Genomic DNA, 13,016 nt, shown 5'->3' on the forward strand with positions numbered 1-13,016 from the left:
GCGGAAGACGTGGTGGGGGTATGCTTATGTACTTTTCCTTATATACAAGAGCTTTGCCTCCCCACTAGTAGATGGCGCTGACAAAAAATGCCCGATTTTACGCACACGCAGAGCGGTCTCGCGTACATGAGATTACCACATGCAAAGGCTCACGGACGGCCCGAGCTTTCCCTCCCCACTACTTGGTGCGCTGCAGTCGGTCACTTACACGCATACGGGTCCCTGTAAATGATATGCACGCACACAATCGATTCTCGCTGGCGCGCGGCGTTCCGCGATTTCAACTCATTGCCAGAATCAGAGCAATCGAGCAACTCACAAGGGGAGGCTGAGAACTCGTCGTCACCGATTTCGACCAAATTCACAGTATATGTCGGGCTCGACTAGAACTTAAACCATGTACGCAAGACCGCTCTGTGTGTGCGTAAAATCAGGCAATTTTGGAAAACTGTGAGTTATGAGACCAGAATTGCAAATTAATTAATTCCAAAAACTTCGAATTGAAACTGGAAATTAAATATTCAGTGAAAAATTATGTATGTAATTTTGAATTCGAATCATAATATTAAAAATCAGAAACGGGTTTTTAACTCAAAAATTAGGATTAAGTAGTTTCAAAATAAATTTCTTATTCGAATGACAGAACTAAAAAATTGAAAATCACTTTCTTATTCGAATGATATAATTAATAAGAATGCAAAAAATATTGCTTAAGAATGAGAACATCTAGTATTGGTAATTTGAGATACTCGTTTCTCATATAATTTGAGAAACTAGATCGTAAATAATGGCATATGAGTTATTCGTCGCACTCCGTTGAGTACTTACGATGAGGTTTGTAATTTTGGGATAGGAATTGAAAGTGGATCTGGGTCTTGATCTTCGTGAACTGGCCTGTAAAGCAATAACCGTTGTTGGCGTATATGAAATACACGCCACATACCTTGCGGAGTCGTCAGGAAATGAGAAAAACTGTCGGTTTGTAGTTTTAGCGTCATTGCGACATTGCAACGCCGAGCACCAACGACCACCTTTTTTACTCATCGTTAGAAATGTTCATATAAAGTTTTGTGGATCTTGCACTTGTCTCACTCAATCAATTGCAATCGTCAGTTGAAATGACTCAGTTCAGATTTATAATTTTACTTTTCAATGCGATGTAATACAAGAATATAAAGAGACGCTACAAATTCGATATGCTACGACGCTAAACGACGCTAACAAGGGATTCAAAGAGATTCAATTGTTAGCGGAAAAGCGTCCATGTCTACTCCCTCAAAACATGGCGGTTACCGGTTATGCGCGAGGTAGAATTGGCAACAGCAAAGAGGGCACTTGTCGCTACTGGTTATACTGTATTCCCTATACTGTGTCGCTAATGTCTCACGCACGAAGTGCATTTGCCTAATGAAAAACTGATACTTCGTTTGGTGCGAGAAACCAGAGCGTGGTTCGCCGCGCAGCGGTAGGAATACGAACGAGATCGAGAGCGCTTGAGCGCAGCCCGCTGAAATATGAAATCTCAAGCTACGTGACCTGCCATCACGTTTTTCACTATATCTCGGAAACGAATGCCCGGAATTCGGCGATGGAATTCAAATTTTCAAGACGTATTTTTGTGCTCATGGATTTTGTTTATAAATCGTAGCGTAACTGTATAACTAAATGAAGAAATGAATCAACGGGAGAACACATAAATTGAAAGGCATCGAAATCTTACCCATTGATTAATTGATCAATTTGATTGTTTATTTATTCATTTATCCATTCAAATAATTGAATAATAGAGAATGCTCCCAATATACTAACAAATTAATCAATAGTTCCAAATACTAATGGCAATGATTGTTTGATCACTAAATCAGTCTACAAAGACAGACGCGTCGATAGCTTCATATTTGATTCTATAAGAGTCATGCATGAATAATGATTCCATGAACAAATAAACAGAAAAAAAAAACTGAATAACTGAATAGATGCAGAAATGAACAAATAAATTAAGGAGCATTGAAGTCGTACCAATTGATCAACTTCTCGATTCAATAATGAAATGACTATTTATTGAATGGATGAATGAATGAATGAGTGGATGAATGAATGCTTTCGGAATACTAATAAATTATCAAATAGTTTGAAATACTATGCATAATAATTAATGGTTCGATTACTAATATAGTCTGCAATCATAGACGTGACGATTGCTTCACATTGAGAGGATACAGGCAACATTCAATAAATAATTAAATAAATAATATAACCAACTTAATAAATGCATTTATTTATTTGTCCTAATCCTAATCTAAGATTTTGAGAAATATCTAAGGCTATAAGCTTACAATTAGCGTTTTTTAGGGGTAAAGGGTAAAGTCTTGTAGGATGTCAATTCTCGTACGCTCATCAAATGCATTCTGACTGCAGGTATGCAAATCAGATAGATTGCTTCTGATCTTATTACAAGTTAACGAATACGCGCAATAACAATCATTTCTTACCTGTATACGAAGGTTTCAGCACAACGTAGGATGGTTGAACCGTATCGCTAAAAACTAGGCAACTTCGACCTCTGTCAAGTATAAATCTGAAATGCGAAAATATTACGTCAGAAACCAAGTAAAATTGGAAAGTCGAACCTAAAATATACGAATAAATTCGTTCATGAAAAGGCAATGAAGCATAATTTTAAACCAAAATCCCGATGATACCTTCCGTGATGTTAGACAAAAGAATTCATAGTATTCAAATTCAAAATTTCCAATGATGAAGGCCTTTCAGTATAGCTACTGATTGTTAAGCACTTTTCCAAAATATGTAAATCAAACTGAACACCACTACCCGAGTTATGACTCAATCAAAACTGGAAACTGGACTCAACATGCAAAAGATTCGTGTGATTTTTCTTTTTTGGTACGCTTGAAACGCGACCGGAGGAACTTCCACAACAGTAACTGCGTTCTAATCCTTACCTTAAAGTATATCTCTCTCTCTTTCACTCCTCTCTAGCTTCTTCTTTCTCTTCGCCAAGTAAGTACGCGACACCGTCGACCACCTCCTTCGGCTGCTGCGGCCATACTGCTGTTACGTCCCAACAGTAGAGACGTCGAAAAGGTTCCTCCCGTTCGCGGTGCTTGTGGCACTTGAAGAGTGTGGTGAATGTTAGGAAAAATGAAATGGATGATTTTTAACGACTTAAAATACTTTTATTGGATAATTGGTAGAATGAGCTTGAATGGGTTCGGAAAAGAACGATTGAATTGACGTCCGATCTTGCCGGTCTGGAAGAGGAGTCGAGAGTCTCCGCATCAGGGTGAGACTCTTGGAGGATGGACGTCCCGGGGTAGGGGCAAGTGCACCTTACGCTGCAGTTTTACGTGGGAACAAAGTAGTAATAGGAGTCGGAGGGACTAGCGGTCAGGTTGCGAGGGAGATAGGAAAGCGTTGTAGAGTACAGGGTCTGGACGTAACACCCCCCCTGTTAGAGAAGGCATATCCGGAGGATATGTCGATAAGGTTAAAGGTTGTTGACAATTGGTTTTTACATATTGATACTTAGTAGCTAGTTTACAGAACATCGTGCATCGTGTTTGTGTGGGTGTTTTTGTGTATTGGGTGGACCCTTTTTCAATAAGCTTTATTGGGTCTGATTACATATGCTGTATATGTGTGTGTGTTCTGGTATTGTGTCCTTATGTGCTAGGTTTATATTCTTAATGTTCTTGTGCTGTCTCAAATCTAGTACATATCCATACATTAGGTCGTATTTTTCCATTCTATGGCGAATATGTGTATGAAAGTAGTTTTCTTAAGCTTGTATAGTGTACTATTCTATCTTTATTTCTAACGTATGGTTACAGGTTTTTGTCTTGTTGATCACATAATAACAATGTCTGCTGCTAAACTCGCATCGCGGCTCAACTCAATAGTATTGTTTTATTCGAGAGATGGTCTCTAGTTTCGGAGATTGCCGAGGTATTGGGGGTAGTAAGGCGAGCTGGCGGCTCTGTAAGGTTTGTGTCATGTGTGTTGAGTTGTTGTGGGTTTCGAAAGATTGATTATTCGTCCGTAGCGACTGTCTTATCCCGTTTTATGGCATGCTTCAGTTTGTTAAGGTGGACGATTTTTGTTTTAGTTGGTGTGAGGTATATTTCGGCATTGATGTTATTTATCATTTGTTTGATAACGTATGGGCCTTTATAGTGGTCTTCAAACTTGTCGCGGGTTTCATTGAGGAGAAACACCTCTTGTCCTGCTTCGAAAGATTGGCTATTGGTGGTTCTGTCGTAGAGTGTTTTGGATCTTTGTTTTGCGTTTTTCAAGTTTTGTACCGCACGTCTACGGATATCTTGTAAGTTTGTTAGTAAGTCCAAGGCTAGAGTATCGTATGTATTAGTTAGCGCATAGGCTGGGGTTTTATCTGATGGTAGTCGTGCTTCTTTGCCGAAAGTAAGCCGGTGTGGGGTGAAATTTGTGGCTTCGTGAACCGCTGTGTTATAGGCGAATACGGCGAATCGTATATATTTGTCCCAATCTTTTCCAGCGTGGTGTAATGCTTGGTATATTCGGTTAGCATTATGTGGGCACGTTCCAAAGATCCATTTGATTGCGGTCGGTAAGGGGTTGTTCGAATTTGTTTATTAATGTTGAATAGCCTACAGATTTGCCGCATCGTTTTGCTCATAAAATTTTGTCCTTGATCCGTGAGTATCGTGTATGGTGCGCCGTAGCGCGTGATGAATTCCGTAGCGAAGGCTGTCCCGATTGATTGGGCTGTTGCGTCTACGATTGGGATGGCGTCTATAAATTTCGTCAGATTGCACTGGATTGTCAGGAGGTAACGATTATCACTTTTTGTTATGGGCAGAGGCCCTACTATGTCCATAGCGACTTTGTGAAATATGTCCGTCGGCGTGTCTGTAATGACCATTGGTAGTTTTGTCTTGACTCTGACTAGTTTTTTCGTTGGCAACTTTCGCAACTCTTGACAAAGTTTCGGATTTGTTCTTTCATGTGGGGCCAAAAATATTTTTCTCGCGTGCGTCTGTAAACCTTCGTAATCCCTTGATGTCCACCCACCAGGGATTCGTGATTCTCCCTAATGATGTCTTCACGGATACCTTCCTCGGGTATGATAGTAGTATTTAAGCAGATAGTGATCCGGATGGGTGAGTTACGGAAAATGTAGTGGATCATTTTCTTTACCACTGTTGGTCTGAATTCGTCAATAGTTGTGCCTGCGATGGGGAGTGCGACAGATAGGGTGTTATGTTTGTGCAAGGTCTGTTTTAGGTTTACCAATGCACGAAATAAGTCATCTAGGTTTCCTTTGTCACGAGCGAGGGATTTTACTACCAGGGTGTATACGTATTTGTGTTTTGATATTGTTGTTAGTATTTGGAACTTGGAATAACTATGGTTCTCGACAATTTCTTTACTTACGAGGTTCTCCTCCACTAATTGTTTCTCCGGAGTGTTAATCCACGTGCAATCGGCCGATATAAAGTGTGCGTAATTGTCGTTTATCATCAATAACCCGTCGTTAGTTTCGGTGATATTAGGTACGGATGTTATGTCGTCTATGGTATTCATAAAGTCTTCAAATTCGCATGCTTTGTTATCGTTATTATCTTGCAATGGAGATTTCCTGGGGCTTCCGCGGGGAGGGTGCTCCGGGTTTCCAGAGCGTGGTGCCCTCGATCGGATGATTGGTGTTGCAGGGTAGTCATCGCTATCGCTGTCGCTATCTGTAACAGCTGAGTCCATATCGCACGAGCCTTCGTCACTCGACGTCGTGTAAGTTGAGCGGATCGTAGGTGGACTAGTGGGGGGTGAGATAACGGGAGGTCGAGGCGAGGCGGCTGAAGCCGGTCTCGGACGGCGAGGTGGTCGAGATTCGGGCATTTTAAACTTTGGGCTGGCTGTAGTTGTTGAGGGGGGTATGCGCTGCCGGGTGAGCGGAGTGCGTGGTCGTGTAACGCTGTCAGATTCTGAGGTGTCAATTGGTGGATTTTCAGGGTTACAAATCGCGATCGTAATATTCGAGTCTTTGAATACGTAGTGTATCATTCTTCTTACTATATTCCAATTCAATCTGTCTAGTCCACAGCCTAGTCGGGGTATGGATAGAGTCGTTATGCGGTCTCTATGGAGTTGATTTCTCAAATCAACAAGGGTATTATAGAAGGTTTCCCTAGTGGGTCGTTCAGAGCAGAATCTTTTTGTGTCTAGGTTGTATATGTTACGGTTATTGTGAGGCGTTACGATGACGTCTGCGATCCCTGGTCTGTGGCTTTTTAATTCCGACCTGTCGATCATTTTCCGATCTGCTAGTTGTAGTGCTATGCCACGCGACGTTTTGCAATCTGCTGAGATGCAATGAGCTATATGATCTGGTCTGTCGATTAGGTTAGCCGGTATCTCCTTGATGAATTTGCTGTGAGTCAATGGTAGAAAGTCGAGATCTACAAAGAATTCTTCGTACGGGGGCGTCTGCCCGGGGCGTGTGCCATAAGAGCTTCCGGGTTGGTCAGCTGTTGACGCGGCATCCAGTTCGGGTTTTAACACTCTATGTCTTTTACCGGGTGCTGCATCGGACGACGATGTTGAGGGTCTAGGTCGTTTTGTGTTTACCCTGATTTCTTCCACTTCGTGCTCCGACGTGTATGTTGTGTTCGTATCGTAGTACGGTGGTAGCTCCGGTTTCTTGCGTGGTCTTGGGTTTCCTGAGGAGTCGGTGCTGTATGGGCGCTTGACCGACAGTGGTTGATGTATGCTAGTTGGGGGGTTAGGGCGATTTGATACGCGCGAGGTGTCGCTGGTGGATTCAAATTTTGGCCGTTTAGGAGGGTTTACATCAGTAGGTTCGTCGGTCGTATCCCGGCGTCTTGTCGGGAATTGGTGGGCGCTTTTACTTTGTTTGTGTGTGTTAGGGGGTGAAGATTCAGTTTCGGATCTCGGGCGCTTGGAGTCGATGGGAAAGATCTGGGTAGGGCGCTGGAGTGGAGGATTCCGAGAAAGTGCATCAGCATTCAAGTTTGTCGTTCCTTTCTTGTATACGATGTCATAAGAATATTCATCTAGCGTCAAGCGCCAGCGCAGCAGCCGTGAGGTGGGGTCTTTAACATTATTCAGCCAGATAAGTGGCCTATGGTCGGTCACTAGGGTGAATTGTCGTCCGTATAGATACGGTCTAAAATGCTTGACCGCGAAAATAATTGCGAGAAGTTCCTTGTCCGTGGTCGAGTAGTTCACTTCTGCTTGTTGCAACGCTCTTGATGTATACGCTATTGGTAGGTCCTCTCCGATCTTGCCTTGGCTCAAGACCGCGCCTATCGCGTAGTTCGAGGCGTCGGTCGTTAATACGAAGGGTTTGCTGAAATCGGGATACTGCAGTATTGGTTCAGTGCACAGTATGTCGCGTAGCGATTCAAACGCTCGTTGGTGCTCCGATGTCCATAGGAATGGAGTATTCCTTTTCAGAAGGTTATTGATTAGTTTCGCAATTTTTGACATGTCGGGGATGAACCTCCGGTAATTCCCTATCAGACCCAAGAACTGTTTTATTTGTTTAGGGTTTTTTGGTGTAGGGTAATTTTTCACGGCTGTTATCTTGTCCGGGTTGGGTCGCACACCGTCCTGTGTAATTATGTGGCCTAGGTATGCCACTTCTGTCCGCAAAAATTCACATTTGTTGGGTTGTAGGGTGAGGCCTGCCTTGCTCAGTCTGTTCATGAGTTTTTTAAATTTAATCGTGTGTTCCTCTATCGACCTAGCATAAATCACGATGTCGTCTAAGTAGACGAAGATTTCATTACCCTGTAATCCCGCAAGAATTTGGTCCATGAGGCGCTGAAAGGTTGATGGGGCGTTTTTGAGGCCAAACGGCATGCGGTTGTATTGATAGTGTCCGTGTGGAGTAGAGAATGCGGTTTTTGCGCTGTCGTTAGGGTGCATGGGTATCTGGTGAAAACCCGAAGCCAAGTCGAACGTCGAGAAATATTTCGCTGATCCCAACTGGTCCAGGATGTCTATGATGTTCGGGAGCGGGTACGCGTCTCCCACCGTTTTTTCGTTCAGTTTGCGGAAGTCTATGACTATTCGCCATTTCTTAGCGCCGCTCGCGTCAGTTTTTTTGGGAACTACCCATACAGGTGAGTTGTAGGGTGATGACGAGTGATTATACCTTGGTCCATGAGTTTTGTTATTTGTGTGTTGATTTCTTCTTTGTGTTGCTTAGGATAGCGATATTGTTTTGTGTGTATAGGTATGTCATCGGTCGTTGGGATAGTATGCTGCACGAGGTTCGTCGAGCCTAGTTCATCACCAGGGAGAAGGAACAGATGGTTATACTCGGTCGTGAGGTCGATGATTGATTGCTTCTCCTCGTCATTGAGGTGGTCTCACCTTAAGTTTTGTTTCAAGATATCAAGGCGGTTGGATTCGAAGTTCAAAGTTGTGCATGAGGTGGTATCGGCGTTTGTATTATTGCGTTCCGAGTAGATGGCTAGTATATTGTGACAGTAAAACATAAAGTCACTGGCAATAGGATGCAACTGCCAAGTGTTGACATCTCACCAAATATTCGGACACAAACTCATCGATCCGTATCGGACCTAAATCGAGCAAACTGACACCCGGCGTACCGAATATTTCTTTTCATGTTCATCGGAGAACCGACACGTGACCCGATGGCACGCATGCGTTACGAAAACGGGTATGATCGAGCCGATCGAAGAAAATCAGTTGAAGTTGAAGGACGAGACGAAAGACCGTAACACGAAGAAGATCCTCCCGTTGCCCTATCGTCGGCGAAGTAAGACGATCGTGAGGAAAGTGATAAAAGTGAATCTACCGAGCTTTATAAAAAATCTTCACACACCCGGTGGCTTGTCCGGAGGGTGGCGTGAAGAGAGAGGGAAGAACTCCCGGATTTCGTCATCGTCATCGTCTTCGTCCTACCGTCGTAGCATCGTCCTGCCGGATACCACGGTCGAAATTACGTAGCCGGTCTTACTCCCGTCTCCTACCGTAGACGGAGTAACGTAAGTGGAAAAGACCCGTTTGTGTCCCTGAAGAATTGTTCCAACGCCTCAGCACGTTCGTCGAATTTTGAATTTAAAAGCTTTGTATGTCCGTCTAGGCTCACTCCCGATAACGTCATCTTATTAATAAATGTAACTTCCTGGAAGTCTTGCCTATCGCGAAAAGACGGCTAATTGACTATTTAATTTCCGATTACCTAGCCCTGGTACGTCCTACGTCGCATCGTATCATTTCACGTAGATCAAGCACTCGGGATTGTGAGGGTCCAGTACACAGCAAGGACCAACGCCCTGTGCGGTTTTTCTCCCGTTCACCTCTCGTACTCTCGTCAACAGCTAGTCGGATAGCAGACTAAGAGCTGCATATTTCTCTTAGTGGCGCCCATTTTCCGGGGCTCGATTGCGACACGAGTTGCCGTAATCAGCCTAGTTAGTTAACCATATTCAGAAGATCGGGGGTCAGTGTGAGCGACGTGTCGAATTTTTCCTCTGAGGTGACCCTCACTAAAAGTCCCTCAGAACGAGAGGTTCGGGGCAGTCGACTTTTACATTGGCGCCCAACGTGCTAGTTGCGTACAAGAGTGCTGAATCCCGGAATTATAAATTTTTTTCTTTCTCCTTCTTAAAAATCTAGAGAATGATGATCATGAAATTAAAGAGCAAGACTGATACGTTGGATCAAACATACTAGTTATAAGTTACCAATTTATTATTAATTAATTGTTGAAAATTTTCTAATTTTTCTTTCAAATTAAATTAATTCCGATTAAATAACGACCAAAAATACAAAATCAAATTTAAAGTCTACCGTTGTTCAACGCTATCTCCGTTCAAAAATAATCATATTCGAAATACAATAGGGAGAAGAAAGAAAGGATTAAGGTAATCGTTGTTCTTTCGACCTATTGTCGAGGGCAGTAACTGGCCAAGGCCAAACAAATCAGAAAAACATTCATGGTCAACGGCGATACCTTTAAATCAGTTGAGCAATCAGATTTGCGCAGAATTACGAAATAAACGAAAGATTCACGAGAAAGAAAAATTAGACTAAGAAAGAAATTTTGTTTCGTCCATACATGTGTATATGTTAATTTAATTTAATTTTTGCTGCTTGATATATATAGTAAATCTTATATATTCTCTCGTTTTACATAATTCTTCGTATCGTCTACATTATACTGACCGTTAAATTGAGCTCGAATAACCTTGAAATGTGGCTTGTATAAGGCGATATATCGCGTGAATATTGTTAAATTGTACATAAAGAGTCGAACTCTTTAAATCGGGGTAAATTTGCTAAAGGCGATTTCTCAAAATATTATGAGTCTATATAGAACGCCACCAAGAGCAAATAGTTCGGCATCTATACGTTCAGAAGAATCTATAAACAATCAATCCGTACACGACCTTGCACCATTAGACGATTTTACAGCACAGTTCCAGCAAAATATACCGTCAAGTAACATCCAAACGCGTACCTATACTGAGCAATTCAACACTACGTCTTTTCTTTCGAATCAAATTCCGTCGCGAAACGATCACCAACCAATAGAAAATACACAACCGCGAGTCATGACGAGTAAACGAGTAACTCGGGAGAACCGCTTTTTTCTGACCAAACGTCAGTCCCGGGAAATTCGATGCAAGACCAATTTGATCGATTCAGGCAGGAAATAACAGAGAAAGTCATGTCGTATGAACAAAAAATCGACAAGCTCACACGGATGATGGAAATTTTTTTGCGAAATTCGGAAACGATGGTAGGCGCACGAACACCAACGCCTGCTGCCGTCCCTATGACATCGGACAGCTCTCATCAACCTATGGCTGAAAGCGCTGCGGGGGGGGAAACGGTATCGGCAATACAGTCGTCGGCACCTAATACGCAGTCGATACACGCAATACAATCTACACAAACACATACAGATGCCCAACAACGAACGCCTTTGCTCGCACATAACACCACACATACAAACACAGCTGATCATTCTAGTAGGCCTAGGATGCAGCACACTCAGCCTGTATTCACACACCCACAGACACAGTACAGTTTCGCACCAATACGGCCACAAGAAACTAATGCAACTAGGAGTAATAATGCCCCATATACTTCCGCCAACCTTACGAGACCTGGTTCAGGATGGGACGAGGAAAAGTTCCGCCGGAATGAAGTGCGTAATATTATAAAAATGTGGACAATCCAGTATCCGGGAGATAAGTCACTAACTCCAAATAGATTTCTAGCGGCGTTAGAATCTCGGGCTATGCGTTTCGATATCTACAAAGAGGAATTGTTGATGCACTTAGGCACATTTTTGGTGGGGGAAACAGCTTTATGGTTCGACCAAAATTTCTACCGCTGGAATAGTTACGAACAATTCAAGATCGATTTTTGTCAAACTTGGGGCTCTTTTAGCAATGATAGTCAGACAATGAATGAAATTTATAACACCTACCGTAAGCCTGATGAAACCATGATCGACTACTGCCGCAAAATGCAGCAGAAGTACCAATTGATGGAAAGCCCGCCACCTGAAGCCGCCCAAGTCGAATTAATTCGTAGCAGACTACCGTCCGAAGCTAGGAATCTCATTTTCTCGCGAGATTGTCGCACGTTTAGTCATCTTAAACAAACCATCCTGGAAGCTCAATTAGCAATAGAGGTAGGTCGAGTCTCGGACAAAATTACAGGCGAACTGGGGGAGAAATCGTCCAAGCCAAGAGACAGTAGGTCACGATTTTCGGCTATGCAATCGAATACCGAAACCACGATTTGGTTAGATCATGAAGGCGAGCTCATTTCCTTGGCGATCGAAAGAATTCCGACCGAGAATGAGGATCCATCCGATAACCCTACCGTCTTAGCAGCTATGTCCAACAGGACAAACTACAATGACAATGGTAGACCACAGTTCCGAGCGCAAATCAAACACGATACACCTACACGCACACTTCCGTTTAATAATAACAATAACCTCGGAGGGGGGAATTTCCAAAATCGATCTAACAGTAACTCCGCCAATACTACCGATAGGAGAGATAATTTACCTAGTTTCGAAGCACGCTTCGATGAAATGATGAAAAAGCTGCAAGCCACTCTAAATTCCTTCCAAAATACTATCGCACCTAGTATAAATTCAAATCCTAGGGTGAATAGCGGCTCTGGTAACGAATTGTGTTATAATTGCGGTAATCGCGGACATATCTTCTCCCAATGCAGGAATGAACGCGTTGATGTATGTACAATCTGTAGACACAGAGGCCACCTACGTGCAGCCTGTACAAAAAACGAAGAACCTCGAGCGAACTAAATGTACCCGTGCTCGAGGGAAAACGAGAAGAGGGTCAAAACAGCAGCCAAGTAGTTCGTAAGAAAACCCAAATAGATAATAAGTTAGTTAATACGGAAAATTCGTGTAGGTTAAGCGATACAAATGCTATGTCGCGTTCGTCCTTTGCGTCATCACGTGTGTCGTCACGTCCATTTAACGTGAGTGCGGAAGTACCGGAAAACGCGGAATCCGGTGTACCAATTCGCCAAGAAATTGAGGTGGTCGATGGTACTGGCGCTCATACCTCACGGGAGGAGATGAGTGGAGTAGCTATCGAAATCTCCGACAAAACAGAAGTAGCTTGTGGGGATAGTATGCAGACTTCTACGGAAGAAGGGCTGCATGGGTCTGCCATAGGGACTTCCGATAACTATGAATTTGCGAATGGGGGCAAGGAGCCGGCCATACGAAATTCCGAACACGGCGAACTGTTAATTACGGAAATGGGGAAACAGGAAACTCGCGGTCATTCATGTAATTTTGATTTGTGTTTAGTTAAGAATCTGTTATTGCACGATAATATGATAAGCAGAAGTGCATGTTCAAATAGGGGGATGGAGGAGTTGGATCCTCTCGATAAAATATTACGTATGAATAAGTTAAATTCTTTAGAGTCGAGTATTAATTGTTTGAACTTTTCAAATAGTAA

At 42.9% G+C, this 13,016-nt stretch overlaps 1 protein-coding gene across 1 annotated transcript; it reads right to left on the reverse strand.

The window, feature by feature from the left end:
• Positions 1-145: 145 nt before the first annotated feature.
• On the reverse strand, positions 146-8,383 carry LOC105692809. Its single transcript, XM_048659254.1, has 3 exons — positions 8,344-8,383; positions 2,964-8,225; positions 146-2,578 (listed from the first exon to the last, which is right to left on the reverse strand). Exons 1-2 carry the CDS (start codon positions 8,381-8,383, stop codon positions 4,945-4,947), a joined length of 3,321 nt encoding a protein of 1,106 aa, XP_048515211.1. The 3' UTR covers positions 146-2,578; positions 2,964-4,944.
• Positions 8,384-13,016: the final 4,633 nt, after the last annotated feature.

The sequence above is a fragment of the Athalia rosae genome, chromosome 1, assembly GCF_917208135.1.
Source record: "Athalia rosae chromosome 1, iyAthRosa1.1, whole genome shotgun sequence".
NCBI lineage: Eukaryota > Metazoa > Arthropoda > Insecta > Hymenoptera > Athaliidae > Athalia > Athalia rosae.

Excerpts from the sequence above, each read along its gene's own strand:
- LOC105692809 (XM_048659254.1), bottom strand. The coding sequence starts at position 8,383 with ATGACGAGGAGAAGCAATCAATCATCGACCTCACGACCGA. Across the intron at positions 8,226-8,343 it reads ATCATCGACCTCACGACCGA|CAACACAAAGAAGAAATCAA; the intron begins GTATAACCATCT and ends CGCTATCCTAAG.